At 47.8% G+C, this 19944-nt stretch overlaps 1 protein-coding gene across 2 annotated transcripts; it reads left to right on the top strand.

The window, feature by feature from the left end:
- The first annotated feature begins 1069 nt into the window (after nucleotides 1-1069).
- On the top strand, nucleotides 1070-15253 carry ING4 (inhibitor of growth family member 4). 2 transcript variants are annotated; one of them, XM_058825418.1, is made up of 8 exons: nucleotides 1070-1125; nucleotides 12092-12163; nucleotides 12358-12524; nucleotides 12736-12850; nucleotides 13170-13278; nucleotides 13595-13742; nucleotides 14140-14201; nucleotides 14420-15253. In XM_058825418.1, the coding sequence occupies exons 1-8, from the start codon at nucleotides 1089-1091 to the stop codon at nucleotides 14457-14459; spliced, it is 750 nt and encodes a 249-aa protein (XP_058681401.1). In that variant the 5' UTR covers nucleotides 1070-1088; the 3' UTR covers nucleotides 14460-15253. The 2 variants fall into 2 exon arrangements, with proteins under 2 accessions (XP_058681401.1, XP_058681400.1); XM_058825417.1 differs by lacking the exon at nucleotides 1070-1125 and adding an exon at nucleotides 11070-11186.
- Nucleotides 15254-19944: the final 4691 nt, after the last annotated feature.

The raw sequence follows: 19944 nt of genomic DNA, 5'->3' as shown, positions 1-19944 counted from the left end.
AATGGCTGTCATTGCACAGACCGTCAAGAAAAAAGAAGGATGGTGTAGATGAGTAGGCAGAAGAAAGGTGGATGAAATGGAGTATTAGCCAAGCCCAGTGCCTCCTAAACTGTATAGGACGCTAAATGAGCGCTGACCTCTTGAAAAAACCATCCTGCATATCTTGGAACCTAAGGATCAACAGAAGTAAGATAATTTTGTCTCAGTTCCTCCATGATCACACGTGATTCACGGCACCACACCGTGCGTGTAGCAAAGGACGGCTGGGGAGGGGGCTCTACAAGTGGCTCCTGTGTATGGTCACAAGAGTGGTTCTGGCATGATGAAAAGACAGAGGTCACATGTTTCGTTTAATTGCCTTTGTTAGTCTGTCACAAGTGTTCGGTTGTACCAGTCCCGCACAGCAGAGACCCTCCATCCATCTCCACTCCTGACACAGCAGCAGCTGCCCCGCACTGGCGGATTCCGAGGTGAATGGAAAACCACGGCAACGAGTCAGCAGCACTTCCTCGGCCTGATCCCAGGATGGGCCGGGCTGGAAGGGACCCCAGAAAGGGACCCCAGGGTGTCACTGCTCCAACCTCCCTGCTCGAGCAGGCTCGTTCCTCCCACAGCACATGGCACAGGATTGCCTCCAGAGGGTTCTCCGCTGAAGAAGACTGCACCACCTCTCTGGGCAGCCTGTCCCAGTGCTCAGTCACCCGCACGGTGAAGAAGTTCCTCCTCACGTTCAGGTGGAACTTGCTGTGCATCAGTTTCTGCCCTAGTGCTTGGCACCACCGAGGAGTCTCACATGCACCTTTCAGATACTGAGAGACATGGATGGGCTCCCCTCTCAGTCGTCTGAGCCCCTCGGGCTGAAGGGGCCCAGCTCCCTCAGCCTTTCCCGCAGGAGCGGTGCCCCGGTCACCCCCGCCGCCCTCCGCGGGGACCGCCCGGGGCAGCCCCGCGCAGCCCGAAATGGCGGCGGGAGCGGGGCGGAAGCGCCGGGGCAGGCGGGCGGAAGCGGCTTCGCAGCCGGGCAGCGCCGCTTCCGGGCCCCGCGCGCGTCCGCTCGCCGCCGGAAGCGGCGGTGTGTGGGGCGCAAGATGGCGGCGGGGATGTACCTGGAGCACTACCTGGACAGTAAGAGCCGCCGGGGCGGGGCCGAGGCCGCGGCTGAGCCGGCCCGGGGGGCACGGACGGGCCGAGGGGCGGGGCCTCGCGGGGGCCGAGCGCTGCCCAGGGCGCCCGCGGGCTCTCCCCGCCCCTCGGGCGCTGCCCGGTGCCCGGGCCGTGCGGAGAGGCCCCGTCCGTGGGGCAAGGCTCGGCTGCGGGAGCCCTGACAGCGCGGCCCCGCGGCTGGTTTGGTCCGTGAGAGAGGAGCCCGGTCCAGCTCCAGGCGCCCCTCGGGAGCGGGAGCTTGGCCGTCAGTGGTTTCCCGGGATAGACATCGAGCACAGATAACTTTGGGATCCGTGGGGCGGTAGTTATGGTGGTTTTCTACGCTGTCAGTTTACAAATGCAGCCCCGCTTTTCTGGCCGAACAGGAGCTCTGTAAATGCCAATGGAGTTGGCAACGTTATCAGAGCCCTCCTATGGTACCTCCTAATTTACCGTCCTGCCTTAAGGTGCTTAAAACTCCAAACTCTGCCCTTTGGGGATGAGACTTTCAGTGCATGTTTTACCCACGCGTGCTTAAAATAGCCGAGCAGATCCATCGGAGGAGTTGTTTCTCAATGAGTGGGCTAATGAGTTCAGATTGAATAACCTGTTCTTTGAGGAATGCCGTTCTCACGTTTTCCTGCTGGTCTGGTGTTGGCACTGGAGACAAGGGAGGATGTTCACGGGATGGTGTCTTTAAAGCTGGCTGGTTGTGGTGCTGTGTCTTCTGCTTCACTGCACCCAGCCAGTGACATCTCTCACTGTCTGCTTGCATATGCATGGGAAATAATGGAGTTTGGCTCTTCAGATTTCCTGCTACACCGGGTTTCTTCCAGCACAGAAAAGATGAGGTGCTGATATGGACACAGGGTGTCTCATTCCTTGCATCTTCAGTGCTCTTTTTGTCTTTAGGAAAGGAAATGTCTCTGAGAATGTTCAAGAACCATACTAAATTTCAGTGAAAGGTGAAAAGAAGCTGCTGTTGGACAGGCAAGGATCTCTGAGGTGCAAGGAAGGAGGCCAAAGCCAGGAAGAGGAGTTGAATGAGGAGGCAGGTTGGAGAGGGGCAGATTTGTGTTCTTGTGCAGTTCTCACTGCGTTGCAGAAGGCTGCAGCTGACTGAGGCTCCTCAGCTGGGAAGGAGGAGAAGAAGCAGATGGACAAGGAATAAGTGCACAGGAGGGGGATGCAGAGTTTTCCTGCTGGGAGGGCAGGGGTGTGTTTGGGTAAGAGCTGCAGGGCAGAGCTAAAGGAGCAAAAGCCTGGGATCTGCACTTGGTGAGCAGAGACGAGCAGGATGCAGCCCTGAGTGGGCAGGGGTGCTGCAGGTGCACAGCTGCAGAGAGGGAAGGTTGGTGCCTGGAGAGTGCTCCTGCCAGAGTCAAACACCTCGGGGTCATGTCATCACAGTCAGCTAAAATCAGCCAGCCTGGGAACTCCTCTTTCTCTCCTGTACAGGCATGCAGAGGAAATGCCAAAGTCCTCTCTCTCAGCTGAGGTTTGGGTCCTGAGATTGGATTAGAGATGCTCATCCTGGTGAAGTGGATATTAATACAGGAGAGTTACTGTTGTGGTTGAGGTGTCTTGCTTAAAAAATAATGAAAGTGATGTGCACAATCTAAAAGTCCTTAAACCATCTGCTTACAAAGATTTTAGGAAGAACAAAACATTAATTCCTGTGATGGTTTAGCCTTTATTGCTTACCCTTAGATCTCTGCAGCCTTTTTCAGGTTTGTGTGGTGCAGCATTACTTGCTGCTATTAGCCACTCATAAGACACTTGCTGTGCTATTCTGGATTTCTTTCAGGAAAGCATGAATGTGTTGTGACACTTGGCATCAAAGAGCGCCCATCACATCTTCAGTAGGTTAGGCTGCTGATAGGTAATGGCATTCATTTCTGATTACCCATTTTGCTCTGCTCTAAGCCTGCTCTCCTCTCCTGGCTTCTGCCTGAGCTCCTGACTCTGTGGAAATGCATCCAGTGTTTTAGACACGAGTCTTCCTCTTGATGCTAACTGATTGACAGCATTCAGTTTCTTACTTGCTGCTCCCCTTTTTTCCCCACATTATTTCAGTGTTTTAAAAACATTCAGTTCTGTTTTAAAGCAGTTCACTAATATCCTAAAAATTCCTGAAATTTGATAGAAATAAACAGTCCAGAACTTTTGGTCATTTCTTATAAAAGGTGTCTAATTCTTAATTTACATCTGTGTCTTGGAACAGGATTCTTTTACTAGCATAGTGCTCTTGCAGACACAGTTTTCAGTTTAATGTCTTTTTTCTTCCCACAGAGCTTCTCTTTCCTGTGGTTTTCTATCTGGATCTGCTCAGGGAATGAATGAGGAATGTGTGATGAAAGAGGGCAGTTATTTGTAGGACCTCTTCATATCTTTGAATAAAGGAAGGTGTGTAAGGAATTAAGTGAAAATTGTAGGAAGGAAAAAGGTGCCTCGTGTTTGAAGCAAGTGAATATCACTCTGCCAAAGTGAGTTTGGTGGGGTTTTTTTATGTTGTGAGTCCCACTTTGTACAGGTTTCCCTTGCTTGGATTGTGCTTCCCTCAGATTATGAGTGGAAATTTTTAATCAGGGGAACAGATATGCAGAATGCTCATAGTTGCATCTGGAGTGTGCTTTGAACAGATAATTCTGAAAAGTTGTGCAATGAAGCATTTTTGCACCCTTCAAGAGGAGAGTTTGTAATTAGCTGGCCTTTTGGCTTTAATCTCTTGGCCCCAGTAAATCTGGTGGCCTTCCTGCTGTTGGTGAGGGCAGTGGGCCACTCCACTGCAGCATTGTGAAAACTCTTCATTGTCACAGCAGTGAACACCTTGAAAAGCTGGCTACAAAGTCAGTTTTCAGATTGAGCTCTGGGTCTGAGCTTGTGATTCTGTGTTGAGCAAAGAGAATAAAGTAAAACTTGAATCAGTGCTCAGTCACTGGGAATGAGAAACACCTTGCATGAAACATCATGTGAGTAGGTAATTAAAAACTGTATGCTAAAATCTATGAGCAGTCTGACAAAGTTGGGCACACAGCCCCAGTTGCTTCAGTTCATATATTTTCAGCCCTCTACTTTAGACATCTGAAGTTCTTTTCCTTTTTTTTTTTTTTTTTTTTTTTTTGTGAAATAGCCAAGCTAAGAGGAGTTCTCTTAGTAGTAAAAAGTGTCTAGAAGCTTCTTAGGTCAGGTATTTCAGCAGCTTTCAAGTCTTGCTGTAATTTGATACTGGGTTTAGGCCTAGGATTAGGCATGCCCTTTCCTTGGCTTTAAGCTGTTAATTACAAAGCAAATCTGTCTGAAATGTGTTATGCTCTTGGCAGATGCTTTTGCAGCAGAAAAATGCACACATTCCTTCTGTGCTGAGCATCCTGACAGAGGAACTCCATGTCTTGTCTACTCTGACCACCTTCACTCCTTCATCCTACTTACTGAGCCAAAGGATTCAGGGAATGGGAGAGGAGGAATGTGTCTTGTTCCACTTTTCTTCCTGAGTGTTTCTCTCCAGTGGCTGAATTTAAACATTAAAAGATTTCCATGTCTTCAAATATTGTTCTCCTTCTGGTTTCTAAAAATCCAGAAGGAGAGGGGAGAAAGCAAGATTAAAAAGTGCTTTCCCTCAAGCACTAACACAGTGCAGCTTTAGTAAGGGAAAACCTATGGGTGCAAAGGAGTTAGAGGTGTAGAAAGGAATGGAAGAAGAAGGAAGAGAACAGTGTTTTGTGATTAAAAGGTGGAATGTGCATAAAGATTTGTGAGAATAATTTGTGCTTGCTTGAGTTTGAGTTCCTGTGTTTGGCTCAGTGTTGGCCCTGGAAGGAGGTTAGAAGTACTGCTGTGGAGGTGATGGAGATGCTGAGATGAGATAAGGAGACCTCAGCTGGGAAGGTGACATGGTGCAATGCAGTCAGTGTACCTTGGGCTTTCCCCCATTTCCCACTGGTTAGGGAGGCACTGAGCTTCCTTTGCTCCTCTGTTTGCACTTGTCAGTAGGCACACAGAGCTGCACCCACTCAGGGGCTGTCACTGCTGGAAAACTTCAGCCAGCATCAGCACAGAGCAATGGAAGCAGCACATGGAAGTCTTCTTCCTCCTACAGCTGGCATGGCAATGTCCTATCAATGTTCCTTGATAACATTAGCTAACCTAGTAAAATAGGATTTTTCTTTTGGAACGGCCCCATCTGTCTGGATTTTCTTCTGTACACATTCATCAAATGAGGGTGTGATGAGTATTGTCATCTTGAGGCTCTCAGAAGGCTTGGGTGTGATGTTGGAGATTGCTGTAGGCAAGCCCTTGTTTCCTTCCCAGACCTGGCTGTGTTCCAGTTTCCCAGCAGTTCTTTGATCTCTTGCATTCCCTGCCTTCCTTACTCCTGTCCCCTCCCCAGTGCAGCATGCAGCCATACCCCTGGCCCTGCCTCTACAGCTCCTCACATCAATCTTCAGAAATGTAAGTCTCTAAATAAATCATTTCTCTGCTTGTCACTGTTCTAGTGCAGTCAAAGATGCCTTTCACCTTTCAGAGACTTTGGATTGGTTACACCTGTGATGCACCACATACGATCTATGGAAAATTACAAAAGATTTCATGCAGGGGAGAGAATTTGGTGATTCATAGGCATCATTTGTTTCTGTGTGAAAGCTACTGGCACAGCCCACGCTGAGCCGATACATTTAATGACCAATTCATCTAGAATTGGTTTTGTTGTTGGCTGATATTTTTATTGGAGCTGATACAAGATAGCTTTACATGGCAAAGCCTACTGTGTTTTCTCTGTAGTTCTTCACTTACCCAACTGCAAATGTGATGTCATTGTCTTGGCAAACAGCCCTGTGGGCTCTTTGGTGGTTGTCCCTGCCTTTGGAGGGCTGTGGCTGGCTGGAAATGCCAGGAGTGTTGCCAGGCTCATTCATTGTGTCAGTCTTTCAAGCCCTCCAAGCTTTTCAAATTCAAGGTTGATCTTTGATAAGAAAGATCCCTTTTCCGACACTTAACAACATTCCCTGCTGTCTTGTCTGTGGATGCTGTAGCATTGAGCTGCTGTAACAAGACAACAAAAAGAGCCCTCCCTTCCTAAGAAACAGCCCCACACTTTGGGGGAGTGTTGGGTTTCTGTGCCTGACTGTCACTGCTGAGTGGTGCCCATTTCTCTGGGCAGTGTCTGAGGCAGATGTGCTGGGGTGGGCTGGTGTGCAGTGCATTGCCCAAAACTTGGGATATGTGCTGTGGCCACAGAATTCCTGGGTGGCAAATCAGTCTGACGTGCACCTAAGCTCCCTCTCTGTAAAACTGTAGGTGGGCTTATCCCTTACCAGGGTGTTGTGAGGATAATGGTAAAGGTTAGGATTTTTTATTGCAGCAGGGCTGGGCCATCTCTGAACAGAGGGAAATTGTACTCAAGGACCAATTTCAATAAAGGTGCTTGTGTAAAAGTTCCAGTAAATACCTGTGTAGGAAGGTGATTGATTACTTGAGAGCACAGGAGAGAGTAGCAGCAATAGTTTAAAAGGGTGACACACTCTGAAAGGAGAGATACAAAAGACACCCTGCCCCCTAATGAGGGAGCAAGGAAGCTCCTGAAGATTGCTGCAAGCCACTTGTCCTGCAGTGTACTTCAAGTGCTGCAAAATTATGAGAATCATGGAGTACCAAAAAGTCCAGTGTGCTTCCCCAACAAGATCCCAGCCAGTTTGCAGTCCTGGGGGCAAAGAACTTACCCTCTCTGTGTGGCAGTCCCTGACACAAGCAGGAGTTTTTTAAATTGCCTTCAGCAATGTAGTGTCTGAAGTGTTTGCTGAAATCTAAGCTGTTCAATAAAGCAACTGTGGTTATGTTTCAAAATGTCTTTTCCCATTTTTTAATAAAATTTAAACATGCATCTAAACATGGTGGGTGAATAGATGTCTTGGGAAAGGTACTGTGTGTTTGGATGGTCCTCAGTGCTATTGGTCTGTTTTGGGGACTTTGGGCAGCGCAGATCCATTGTTTGGCACAGCACAGGCGTGCTGCAGAGGACTGAAGCACAGTTGAAGTTATCAGGCTGTGTAGGCTTGCTCTCTGCATTTGTGTGTCACAGTTAACATCTGAGTTGAGGAGCTGAAGTTTAAATATCAGCCTGCACCTGACAGCCCACGTTTGTTTTTAAAAAGAAGTAAATAAAATGATCATTATTGAAGAGGGGAAAAAGTGGTGTTGGATTCTGACTTTTGGAGAGAGAGTGCGTGGTTCAAATGGGAGAAGAGAGCATGGTTATGGATGCCTGTGGAAGAATGAACAGGGGAAAGAATGACAAGGAAGGAGGAGAGTAAAAGAGATGAAAGAAGAATGGGCTTAGTGAAGGGATAACATGTGAGGAGAGAAAAGATGAAGGAAGGTAGAGAGACTTCAGCTTGTGATCAGAAATGGAAACAAGGCAAGAAAAGGAAGGGATGAAAAAGATGCATTCAGCAGGAGGGGCTGCACCAGTGATTTTCAGGATGATCAGACCATGAGAGGAATCAGTAGGGCTGCAGCAGGCTTCTGTATGGATCTGTGCAGTGAGCCCATTGGGAGAAGCCTTGCCAGCAGGTCGAGGCAGGAATCCTGCCCAGGCACTCAGCCCTGGAGAGGCTCCTCTGAGTGCAGTGTCCACTCCTGGGCTCCTCATTACAGAGAGACAAGGGGCTCCTGCGCCTGTGCAGCAGAGGGAATGAGGATGATTGGAGACTGGAGCATCTCTCTTGTGTGGGAGGGCTGAGGGAGCTGGGCCTGTTTGGCCTTTAGGAGAATGTCTGAGAGGGGGCTCTTCAGTGTCTGTAAACATCTGCAGGGAGGTGTCGAGGGTGGATCCGGGCTCTTCTCCGTGGTGCCAGGCACTGGGACACGGGGCAGTGGGCAGGAACTGATGCACAGGGAGCTCCAGCTGAACATGAGGAAGAATTTCTTTACTGTGTGGGTGACCAAGGAGAGATTTCCCCCACTAAGGCTGTGGTGTCTCCCTCACTGGACATACTCCAGGACTGTCTGCAGGCAATCCTGTGCCCTGTGCTCTGGGTGACCCTGCTTGAGCAGGGAGGTGGGGCCAGATGATCACTGTGGTCCTTCCAGGCTTACCCATTCTGTGATTCTGTGGCACAGTTGCATTGCTGCCGGCCCAAGCTGCTGGCCTTGCTAGCACTTTATTCCCTGTACATTTTCACCATCTTCCTGCTCCTCTCCTCCTGCTGTGCCATTGCTGTGGAAAGAGGGCCTCACTTTTCCTTAGTTTTCTGTCTGTTGTTGCATATCATCACTCTTCTCTAGTGATCAAAGATGTCTCTAGGGTGTTCTTTCTTTACAATTATCAGTTTCATAATCTGAGAATTATGTGGGTATTTTATAATAGATAGTATGTAGTCATGATGATTTTAGGTGAATCTTACTAAGATGAAAGCAAAATTAATTGAGAGGAAAAAAGGAGAAAAGCAGGAGGAAACGAAATTACATAAATAGCATGAATAATTTTTAGGAATAGCGAGGGAAAGTGTGGTGGTAGGAATGAGGAAATGGAGACTCAAATCTAATTTATTTTTTTTTAAAGGCACTTAGAGAGTGATAATGTCTGGTAGCCAGCACAGCACAGGTCAAGCAATTTCAGCAAGTGTTCTGTCCCCTGTGATAAATTCTGTGATGCAGAGAATCACTTCTGTTTAAGGCTATGCAAGAGCTTTGGAGTTAAGCTGCAGATAGTAGAAAACATCCCCACAGCTAGATTAAGTTATGTACCGTACAAATAGTTTGTTGCTCAGTTATAACTTGCTTATCTGCAGCTTTATCTTGTTATGCTTTTTGTTATTGCCAGACTCTCTCTGGATCATAATTTGTAATGGTCTGCTCAGCTTCCCTCCACGTTCAGTTGAACAGATAGAGTGTCTTTGTAGCAGTTCTGATTATAAAGTCACTGTACTGTCACTTGTTTCATTTTCTCCATTTATTGACAAAGCAGTGGCAGAACATTTGTCCAAGAATAGATTTGCAGAGTGCAATGTTTTGCTGTGGTTTTAGGAAATCATTTTGCTGGTTTTAGCAGGGAAGGGATTCAACTGGCAGGGGTTTGTCTCGTCAGCCCCAGTGGAAGCCTGCCCAGCTAATGAGCCTCTGGAAGCTAGTGGCTCAGATGTGCATAAATGATCCACTCATGGTGCCTGAGCTGAGCATTTGCTCAACCAGAGCCAGAGCCAGGGACAGCCCTCCCCACACTGCCAGAACTGGGTGACAGCCCTCCCCACACTGCCAGAGCCGGGTGACAGCCCTCCCCACAGTGCCAGGGCCCGGTGACAGCCCTCCCCACAGTGCCAGGGCCCGGTGACAGCCCTCCCCACACTGCCAGGGCCCGGTGACAGCCCTCCCCACACTGCCAGGGCCAGGTGACAGCCCTCCCCACACTGCCAGGGCCCAGTGACAGCCCTCCCCACACTGCCAGGGCCAGGTGACAGCCCTCCCCACACTGCCAGAGCCAGGTGACAGCCCTCCCCACACTGCCAGGGCCCAGTGACAGCCCTCCCCACACTGCCAGGGCCAGGTGACAGCCCTCCCCACAGTGCCAAGGCCCCCAGGAGCAGGGGCTCTGCACACCTGGAGGCAGGAAAGGAGCCACTGGCCTGGCTGAGGGGAGCAAGCTCTGGGGAGAGAGGGGCTCTCAAGGGTGGGTGCACAGGCTGAACAGACAAGTAGAGGCAAAAGACAAACAGATGTTGTCCAGATGAGGGCATGTGCTGGCATCAGTGGTGGTGGCAGATTTTTGCAGTGACGGCTGTAAAAACTAGAGCACAGTTCCTTTCAGGTTGTGTAGCAGAATGGAACTCCTGCTTGGGTTTCTCCTGGTGCAAGAATGTCACTGTGAAGTGTGACCCTAACCTCATGTGGGGTTGTTCTGCCCGCACAGCAGCATCCTACTGGTTTTTGTGCTGGCTCAGGAGCTTGCTCTATCTAAAGGTTTCTATCCCTGCTGAGGGAAAGCTGACAGTACCTGGTGGAATTTGTGCTTTTACCATCTGTCCTTTTCAGAAGAGAAAAAGAAATTACATTAATCTTTTCTAAAAACCACAAAGTCCAGAATTTAGAAGCTGTGATCTTCCAGGATTAATAAACTCAATATAAATTTGACATATTGTGTGCAGTGCAGGAAGAGCTTCTGTTTTCCTCTGGAGGATACCTGTCTTGTCTTCTGCAGCGGGTGCTTTGGAGAGGAATGAAAGCAGCGTGCTGCAGTATGACCCATGTTTCATTTGCTGTATAAATTGAAAGGTTTAGAGTTGATGAGGCTGGGGATTGCAGGAGGGAAAAAGGCATGGTCTCTAGATTCCCAAGCTGAATTTCATCCCTGCCACAAGCTCCCTCTATAAGCAATAATAATTTTCAGCATTGTGTCCCCATCGTGTTCTGAAATGCTTTTTGGAACCGTAGGGATGTAATCCGGTAGTCAGCTGCTTAAACCTTGTGTGAAGTCTGTCATGCTGAACAAACCTGGAAGTATCAAATTCAGGATGTACCTACAGACTTCATTTTGCTGCTTAGTAATTTTTCAGAATTTGAATTTGCACTGCTAACTGTCCTTGAATGCAGAGGAGTGATGTGTATGTGCTGTGGATTATGGATCTGGGTACTCAAGGACACCTACTACCTGAGCATTTCTCAGGTAACTAAATCAGAAATGGCAACAGAAATCTGTTAAATCAGCAGCTTGATTGCTCCTAAGTGTTGTGCATGTAACTTCTCATTATGCTGCATGGGCAGAAGTCTAAGTAAAAGGAACAACATTTGTGCTCAGCAAGGCCCACAGTTAGTTTTACCTCTTATAGGAATTAATTTCACATCCTGTTATGTAGCACTTGTTAAAACCTGTTAAAACCTTCCTCTTGCATACAGAACCTTCCCTGTCAACTGATTGCTCTTCAGGGATGGAAAGGCATTAATTGCTGTAGAAATATGTGCAGAGAAAATGGAGATTGATGCCTGGACTGATGTGTTGGACAGCTTTGGTGATGGCAACACTTCCAGCTGCACTCCATGTGAGCTGCAGAGTGAGTTGAGGAAGCTCAGACCTGCTTCTGTTGTGTTTGTGAAGAGCTTTCCCCAGCACCTTCTTTTTTTAACCTTCAGGAGAGATTTATTATTTTCATTAGGTATAAAGGTGACAATAATCAGGCTTAGACTTCAGTTTAGTGCAGTGACACTAGATCTCATTTTGACTAGACAGGCATGGAAAAATGAGAATTGTTTTTACCAGCTTTGCCAGTTGAGCATCTGGTGATGCCTGGGGGGTGAGTAGCACACTGCATTGAAAATTAATTGACTATCAACTTCACATTGCTCAGTCAGAGCCCTACAAGCGTTTATTATTCACAATGTGTGGCATCCTTCCAGGTGTTGGACACACCACTCTGAGATGACAGTGCAGAAGGCACCACAGGTTACAAGTCACGAGGGGTTAAGACTGTTCCCCATCCCATCTCAGACTTAATCTTTGCTCTGCCCAAAGTGTCTGCTGTCCCCTGTATGTTAAATGAATGCATTAAACAGACTCACTTTTCAGTGAATTAGCATTTGATCAACTTAATTTTTACATCCTTGTGAGAAATAACTAAATGGCTTTATTTACCAGCTGTTGTGGTGTTTTTTTCATTACTGAGTGGAGTTTTCGGATGGAGATGTTGTGTTATAAAGACTGACACTCATTACAGATTTTGGGTTTCTGCTTTCTTAGTGTGGCACTCTCTGCATGGCAGCAGTTTTCTGCTAATATGTATTCTAGAAGGAGGCTTCTGCATTAAATGTATCCCACTTTCATAGTCTGTCTCCTTTGGGGCCAGCAACAATGGAAGCTGATGTGCACCAGGGATATGTGTGTGTGTTATTGGTTAGCTTTGTTCCTGCCTTGGCAAGGAACAAGGATCTGATTTCTCCATGTATTCTCCTTTCTCTGCAGGTATTGAGAACCTGCCCTTTGAATTACAGAGAAACTTCCAGCTCATGCGGGATCTGGATCAGAGGACGGAAGGTGAGGATCAGGGACGGTTTTGTTGCCAAGACAAGGAGTAGGTAGCTTGAGCAGCTTTTCTTTGCTTTGCCTTTGTCATGGGGATCTCCAGGCAGGGGAGGAGGCCTGGAGCTGCTGCAGTCACTGAGTCTCTCCTGATGGAGGGCACTGTGGTGTGTGAGGTGTTTGTGTATTTAATGGCTCCCTTCTTTCAGACCTCAAGTCAGAGATCGATAAGTTGGCCACGGAGTATATCAGCAATGCACGGACTTTGTCTTCAGAGGAAAAACTGGGGCTTCTCAAGCAGATCCAGGAGGCCTATGGGAAGTGCAAGGAATTTGGGGACGACAAGGTTCAGCTGGCAATGCAGACCTATGAGATGGTATGAAGGGAAGTGCCTCGTGCTTATCCTGTGAATGCCCAAACTAAAGCCGCCCATCTCGCCAGGCCCTGAGCTCTCATTCTTAGGCCATGCCCACTCTTGCTCCTCGGCTCTTTAGTGCCAGCCCCCTGCCCCTTTGTCCCCTGTTTGTCCTCCCTCTGCCTCCCTGGGCCCTGTCCTGTGGTAACCCCTGCTCCTGGTGTCCTTGCAGGTGGACAAGCACATCCGGCGGCTGGACACAGACCTCGCCCGCTTTGAAGCGGACCTGAAGGAGAAGCAGATAGAGTCAAGTGACTATGACAGTTCTTCCAGCAAGGGCAAGAAGAGTGAGTACCACACTGGGCTGCACATTGATTCAGGAGGCAGCCAGGTGACTGTGGAAGTGCTGGGGATGAAGGCAGGCACTGCAGTGGTGCAGATCAAAGGCTGTTGCGCTGGAGGCTGAAGGACAGGTAAAGAGATGGTGACTGGGCTCTTCTTGTGTGAGTTCATTCAAGGCTGATAGATAAATTGGGATGGGGTGCACAGCCCAAAGCCAGTGTGCATTCCAAAGCCAGGAGTGTGTTTTAGTGCTGCAGGGATGTCACTGTCAGGTGTCTGTTTTGGTGGGGTGACAGATGCAACACCTTTTTCTCTTCTTACCAGAGGGCCGAGCCCAGAAAGAGAAAAAAGCTGCCCGTGCTCGCTCCAAAGGGAAAAACTCTGATGAGGAAGCACCAAAAACTGCCCAAAAGAAACTGAAGCTGGTCCGCACGTAAGTGTTGAAGGGACTCAAGGGAATGAGAAGCAGCACTGGAAATCAGACCAAGGGAGGCCTAGCCAGGCTTTCCTGGTGTCCCCAGACTGGAACTGTGTGTCCTCTGTCCCTTCTTGAGAGGCAAGAGGAAGGAAACTTCTTTATTCCCCTGTTCTCAGGGGGGTGTGGGTTGGAGGGGAAAGCAGATCCCCTTGGGTGTGGATACTTACCTAAGAGAAGTGTCTGTCTCTGGCCAGCAAGGGCACTGTCTTGGGACACACAGAGGTGCTCAAAGCCAGGTACTTTGCTGACTTACTTTATTCCTGTCCTGCAGTAGCACAGAGTATGGGATGCCTTCTGTCACCTTTGGGAATGTGCACCCCTCGGATGTACTGGATATGCCTGTGGACCCCAATGAGCCCACCTACTGCCTCTGCCACCAGGTCTCCTATGGGGAGATGATTGGCTGTGACAACCCAGATGTAAGAGCCTGCACATGGTGGAAGTGGGGGGAATGGAGTGGAGATGAGTCCTGCATGGAAAGGCTTGTCCTGCTTGGGTGGTCCCAGGCACAGCAAGCAGTGACCAGGAGAGGGCTTTCCTCAGGAGTTGGGATGGGCAGAGGTGTGGCTGGCAAGGACCTCTGAAGTGCCTCTCTCTGCAGGGTTTTCCTTAAAATGTTTTCTTGTCCCTAAACTTAGCAAGGGAGAAGAGGAGTTCTCCTTGCTAACAGTGTGTAGGTTGGGTGTGAACATTCAATCCTTGATCACTGCCAGGGATTTTGGAGGTTGTGATTAAATGCTGGGAAACTCTGGTAGCCCAAAAGCAACAATTTCAAAAGGAAACTGCTCTTTAACTGGCTGCTCTTCATCCCAACAGTGTTCCATTGAATGGTTTCATTTTGCCTGTGTGGGTCTGACAACAAAACCAAGAGGAAAATGGTGAGTGAAGCAACCTGGGGGGCCCATTTGACCTTTGGAATGGGGAGGTCCTTGGTGGCAGGGGAAAAAGTACTATATATACACACTTAGAAGATATCATTAAAAGGAAAATTTGAATTAAGGCTTTGTCAGGGACCTTGGAAAAGGTCTTTTGGGACCATGCACTTAAGGCTCATGTCATGTCCTAAATGTTGGCTTTGTTCTTCCTTTTCTAACAGGTTCTGCCCTCGCTGTTCCCAGGAGAGGAAGAAGAAGTAAATTCACAGGAGACCTCAGTACTGCTGCAGGAGCTCTCTTCCCCCTGCCAGGGCCTCGTCCCAGTTCCCCCAGCCCTTGGGGCCTTGGCTGAAGGGAAGTCTTGCCCTGTTTGTGGTTTGGGCCATCCCTGGAATGGTGTGTACCCTCATGGTGCTTCCTGTGTGTTCTGTATCCCTGGTTGCTTCTGAGTCCTTAAGGGAGGCCCTCTCTGTGTACTATTCCAAACAGGTCTCTGAACCTCAAAGGGAATGAATGAGGGCACCAGGGTAGCCACCAGATTCCCAGGGATTCAGGTAGCCCCTGATTTTCCTTGGCTTTCCTTCAGCCTCCTCAGAGTTCATTGCCTGTTCTCTGCTTAGAGAACAAGGCTATGGGATGGGGGAAGGAAAGGAGGTAAGTCTTCAGCATTTTAGGTCATTCATTTTCCTGGATCTTTTTCAGGAGAGAGGGAGTAACCAGGCTACTTCTTAATCTAGTGGGCTGGTTGAGAGACTGAAAACCTGATGTGCTCCCTGTCTTTAACCATTCCACTGCTGGCATTGGGCAGCCTCTTTTGTTGGGGAGAGGAGGAGGCAGAGGGATGTTTAGAGCTAGCTTTGTCTCTCTTATTCCTGGGGTAAACCTGCTGGTCTGGGAAGCACTCTGTGTGAAGGAGGAAGAATTTCTGACCAGTGAGGAGAAACAGCTTGGTCCAGTCTGTCTTCCAGCCTCAAAATTCTGCCTTCCTCTTGTGTAATGGTGCTTCTCCATGGCATTGATGGTGGGAAGTTTGGGATTCAGATCCCACTTGTATAATACAGAATGAAATAAAATTCATTGAAACCAATGCTCTCTTTGTCACCTTGATGTCACCTCCAAAATAAACTGCAGCAATCGCTCTCTAGTTTTTCTTTCTTAGCTCTGCATTTATTGTAAATGGTGAATGTGGTACAGCTTTTTCATGTAGCAGTCCTGTCACTGAAAGGTGACATTCTGCATAAGTCAGGCTTGGAAATGTACCTGATGTACTTGCACAAAGCTACTGAGCTTTCTGGTGGCTGTGAAAAATACCTGCCCCTGCAGGGTGAACATTTATTCCCACTATTGTTTGATCATTTACTTCATCAGTTGCCTTCTCTTAAATGAGGAGGAGTGGAGGTGGCAAAGGCCAACCCTCACTGTCTGTTGGGCAGCACAGCTGAGAAGCCATCAGGACAAACCACGTGCCTCCAAGAAGGTGGACAGGTTTTCCAGACACACTGATAGCTTGCTTCTCAGAAGGTCACAGTCACCTTGTTGCCAGAAACTCTGGCTGCTGTTACTAACATAACATAATAGAGCTCCAAACCAATTCCTGAAGATCTGCAGTGTCTGCAGATAACTGTGAGGAGATGGCCCATCCTGGAGCTCCTCTTTATGGATTCCATTGGCACAGCCTGGAGACTGACAAACCAAGTCTTCTTCCTCCCTGTGGTCTGCTCACCAGGAAGGTTTAAGCCTTTCACCTGGAATGTTTTCCTCACCCAAATTACTTGTATGAGGATCCATGGAGGATTTTGCTGGTTTAGTTATGAAGCCAAAGCTCTGCTCGGGTTCAGAGGAGAGTGTGAGCTCAGATCAGTGCTACTCCCACCTTGTCATTGCATGGGGACCCTGGCAGAAGGGTCAGGAACCCTCAGCTCAGAAGCTGGCGTTGTTTTCTGTTCAAGTGAGTTAGCACTGAGTCAGTCTTTGCCTTTGCCTCGAGAAGGGATGTTCATTCTGTTTTTCTGTTCATTCTGCACAGTAAAAAGGATGAGTTCTTCCCCAGGCTGTGGCTTATCTGGTTTGTGGTACCCTGCCACACTCGATGCCCAGATCGTATTGCATCACTTCCTGGGGCTTCCTTTCTTAAAGAGAGGAGAAGCAAATCCTGGAAGGTGTTGGCTGTGTCTGGTGTGGTTTTAGTGACAGGGAGACTCTGCCATGACCCAGTGGGTGAGCAGGCTGTGCCAGGAGAGCTCATCTCTCCAGCTGGGGGTTACTCAGACATCCCCTGGTGCTCCACTGACAGAAGAAATGGTGGATGTGCCCTGAACTGGAAAATGGGCTTTGGGCAGGGGGCAGGGGTGATGAAGGATGGAAACTGCTCCCAGCAGCTTGGTTTGGATGGATGTGACACAGGATTTAATGGCCAGCATTAGCAGGAAGCTCTCTAGGAACTGTGGGCCAGAGAGGTGTTTGAAGCACCAGCCAGCAGCCAGGAGCATTCCAGGGACTTCTGCTGCCACGGAGGGAATGCTCTGACTTGCACAATGAGACAACTTAGACCAAAATTTGGATAAAACCTGGGCATTTTTCAGTGGCTTGCAAGTATAAATGCAAATGAAAGCACATTAAAAGCTAACCTTGGAAGAGAGGGAGAATAAGGGCAATAGCTGTGCGATATTTAATCACCAGAGGAGGGAAAGAACCAGCAGAAGCTGGAAAATACAAAGTACAAAACTGAAGCCAGTGGGAACAAAGCCTGTAAGTGACAAGGCTGGAAACATGAGCAGCTTTTTTTAGAATGCCTTTTGTTTTTGATATAATTGAACATGGCACTTGTCCATTACTGACTGGAGATAGCAGAATTGTTTGTAATGAGAGGAGGGGAAGTGTTCTGTAAATATTTATTCTGTGTTGGTGCTGGTGTCATATGGAGATGGTGTGCTTCCTAGGCAAACAGTAAAGATGGATTTTAAATGGCACCTCTTGGGGCAAAGATTTTTTTGATCATCAGTCCTCAATAAATGATGTTTGTCGTCCTGTGAAAGCCACCTGGAGGCATCTGTGGGTTGATCTCTGTCGGACTTGGGACTGCTGAGGAAAACCTATGAGGCTGGAAAAGAGCCAGCCCTTTTTTGGTCCTTAATGATGTCAAGAAGGCTGCCACAGCAGTCCAGATCTGAAATACTGGAACAGCAGGGAAGTAAATTGCTTCTCTCTAAAACAAACAAGAAATCCAGGTCAACAAAATAAAATCAGATCGATAGGAAGTAGCCAAAAAAATCTGTCAAAAATTACTTGATTTTTTTTAAAAGATCCTTGTTAATATTTACCTGGATCACTGTAGTGGTAATGGGATCTGAGAAGTTTACTTCTCCAAGAACTTAAGTGCTTAAAGCAGGGATATACTCAGTTAAAGTAATCATGAACTCTGTTGCAGAACTGGCTAGCTTGCAGATTTCCTGGAACAGCTGTCAGTGCAACATAAACACTTTCTAAAATGGTGCTGGAGAAATTGCCCTTTTAGAGTGATTGGAAATATCCTAGTTGATGAGTGGAGTCAAGTCTGAGTTTCAGGAGGCTGGAGCCACGGAGCGTGACAAGAGGGAAGAATTTTGCAGCCTTGTTAAGCCCATTTATTAATAATAATTGGTCCTGCACACAAAGGACCAATTTATCTTGCCCAGTTTGATTGCCCCATCTGTGGGCATCTTTCCTGAGTAGCTGGGCAAATGTGCTGACGAGGATGTTCAGCAAAGTATTCCCCTTTCCAAGGAGCAGACGTGCTCCTCAGGCTGCCGTTCCTCAGGCTCTGCCACCACCATGGCCATGGCACGGGAGCCATCCCAGCCACGACTGTCACCTCCCACCAGCAGGGCCACCTTCCTCTCCTGCCTGTGGATAAACTCAGCCCCAGCTCAGCAACACCCAGCCTTTCTTCAAGCACTCTTCAGGTATTACTCACCCAACCACCGCCCAGAGCTGTGTGGGGGACACTCTCTCACCATCACATATATTCAATTCAAATGTTGCCCAAATCAGCCCAGAGGTCTCAAGCTGGCAGTGGAAGCCATTCCCAAGAGACAGCTTGCTCTTACAGACTGAAAATAAGCCCATCTCCTCCCAGACATGCCTGGTTTGAAAATTTCTGAGCTGTTCTGCTTTCTATCATCAACCACAGCTCTGCTTCCTCCCTGCCAGTGTGAAGGCATTGAGAGCCTCAGTGGCAACATCTGCTCTAAAGATCTGGCTTTAGACAAGGGAGACTGCAGCACTGAAAGAGTTAAAGACTAAAAGAAGGAAATTAAATGTCCTACCTTTCTTTCCAAAGACAACTGAAGGAAGTTTCTCCAACTCTGCTTCCTATTAGTTACAGTATCAGAAGAAATAAAGCTGTTTTTATCTAATAAAATGAATTTCATTTATAAAAATAGTCAAACATCTTGATTAATGTATGCTAATTTATGTTTATTTTCCTGAATACATAAAAGAAACTAGGAGTGTTAGTTTTAGAAAAACACGTTTGTGCCCAAGGCTTAAGGGCAGGCAAAGCTGTGACAAACACTGAGCTCCTACATCTTGGTGTGACAGAAACGTTCAGCAAGGTGTCCCCTTCGGTCTGTTTTTGCAGGTGTGCCATTTAGTTTCAGTGGGCTGGGTTGCTGCCACTGAAGAAACAACTCACTCAAAACTGAAACCCCATCTGGGAGTAGCAAAGGGATTATTTTTTACACATTGACAACAAGCAAGGAAAAGAACCTTGTGAGACCTTGGCATTTTCTCCTTCTGAAAGCCTGAATGATGCAGTCACTGGAAGAGCCCATTTACTCACCACAGAAAGACTGAGGAGGGAAGAAGCCTCTCTGGAGTTTTGTACTCCAAGCCTCTGCTCACATTAGGGATAAGATTGTGGTTGGATCAGGTTGTTCTTGCATGAAACAAACCTGCCTAAAAAGGCTACAGCAGTTTGTTCAAGCAGGCTTTTATGTATCCACTCCATTTTAGTTTGTATTAATAATTCAAGAAACCATTTTTAAATGCTGTTTTTGCAATCAATTAAATATTCCATTTTCTAAATGTCAAGTAAAAAATGCTTCATTCACTATTTCCTAACAAAATAAAATGTAAATTAAGTATTTGAATTAATGCACGTTATAACTGTGTGGTGCTTGTACAAATGGGAATAGATTAACATATCTACCAGGTTAAAAAGAGTGCCAATTTTAATGTAAAGTCTATATTTATCAACATATTCTCATAGCTCTCAGCCAATGACAGTAAACCCACCAAAATAAAGCACAAATGCAGAATGAAGATGATTTAACCTGCGAATAAAGTCAGCAATTTAGAGAATTTTGGTTTGAATCAGACCGCTCCCAAGTGCTTTCATCTGTGCAGATGGGCATCTGAGCCCTGCTCTGCATGGGCTGTACCTGCAGCCCTTCCACAGGGTGAAGGTGCCCAGCACTGGGATCTTGGAGCAGTGTTTGGAAGAGTTTGTGCTGAAGGGGAAGGGGCTCTGCTTGTCTGCTCTGTGATGGCTCTGGGGCCTCTGGGCAGGGCTGTCCCCTCTGCTGAGAGGCTCCTCAGGACTCTCCTGTGAACAGAGTGAGTGTCCCCTTCTCTCCCCGCTCATTTAGGTGTGTGTTTCAGGGAATGGAGGGATCACACCTTCCTCGGAATGCACACACTGCACGGAATGCACAACCTGGCGTGTCTTGGGGCTCTGTCCTGGACCACCCCAACACCCACACGAGCA

This window comes from Ammospiza caudacuta, chromosome 2 (assembly GCF_027887145.1).
Source record: "Ammospiza caudacuta isolate bAmmCau1 chromosome 2, bAmmCau1.pri, whole genome shotgun sequence".
Classification (NCBI taxonomy): Eukaryota; Metazoa; Chordata; class Aves; order Passeriformes; family Passerellidae; genus Ammospiza; species Ammospiza caudacuta.
The sequence above is the reverse complement of the archived record's forward strand: the minus strand, read 5'-3'. Positions and strand labels throughout refer to the sequence as shown.

Bases quoted from the DNA above. Each gene is read 5' to 3' on its own strand.
- ING4 (XM_058825417.1), top strand. From the start codon at position 11,105: ATGGAGATTGATGCCTGGACTGATGTGTTGGACAGCTTTGGTGATGGC. The intron at 11,187-12,091 runs GTGAGTTGAGGA...CTTTCTCTGCAG, and splicing joins CACTCCATGTGAGCTGCAGA to GTATTGAGAACCTGCCCTTT. The intron at 12,525-12,735 runs GTATGAAGGGAA...GTGTCCTTGCAG, and splicing joins CAATGCAGACCTATGAGATG to GTGGACAAGCACATCCGGCG.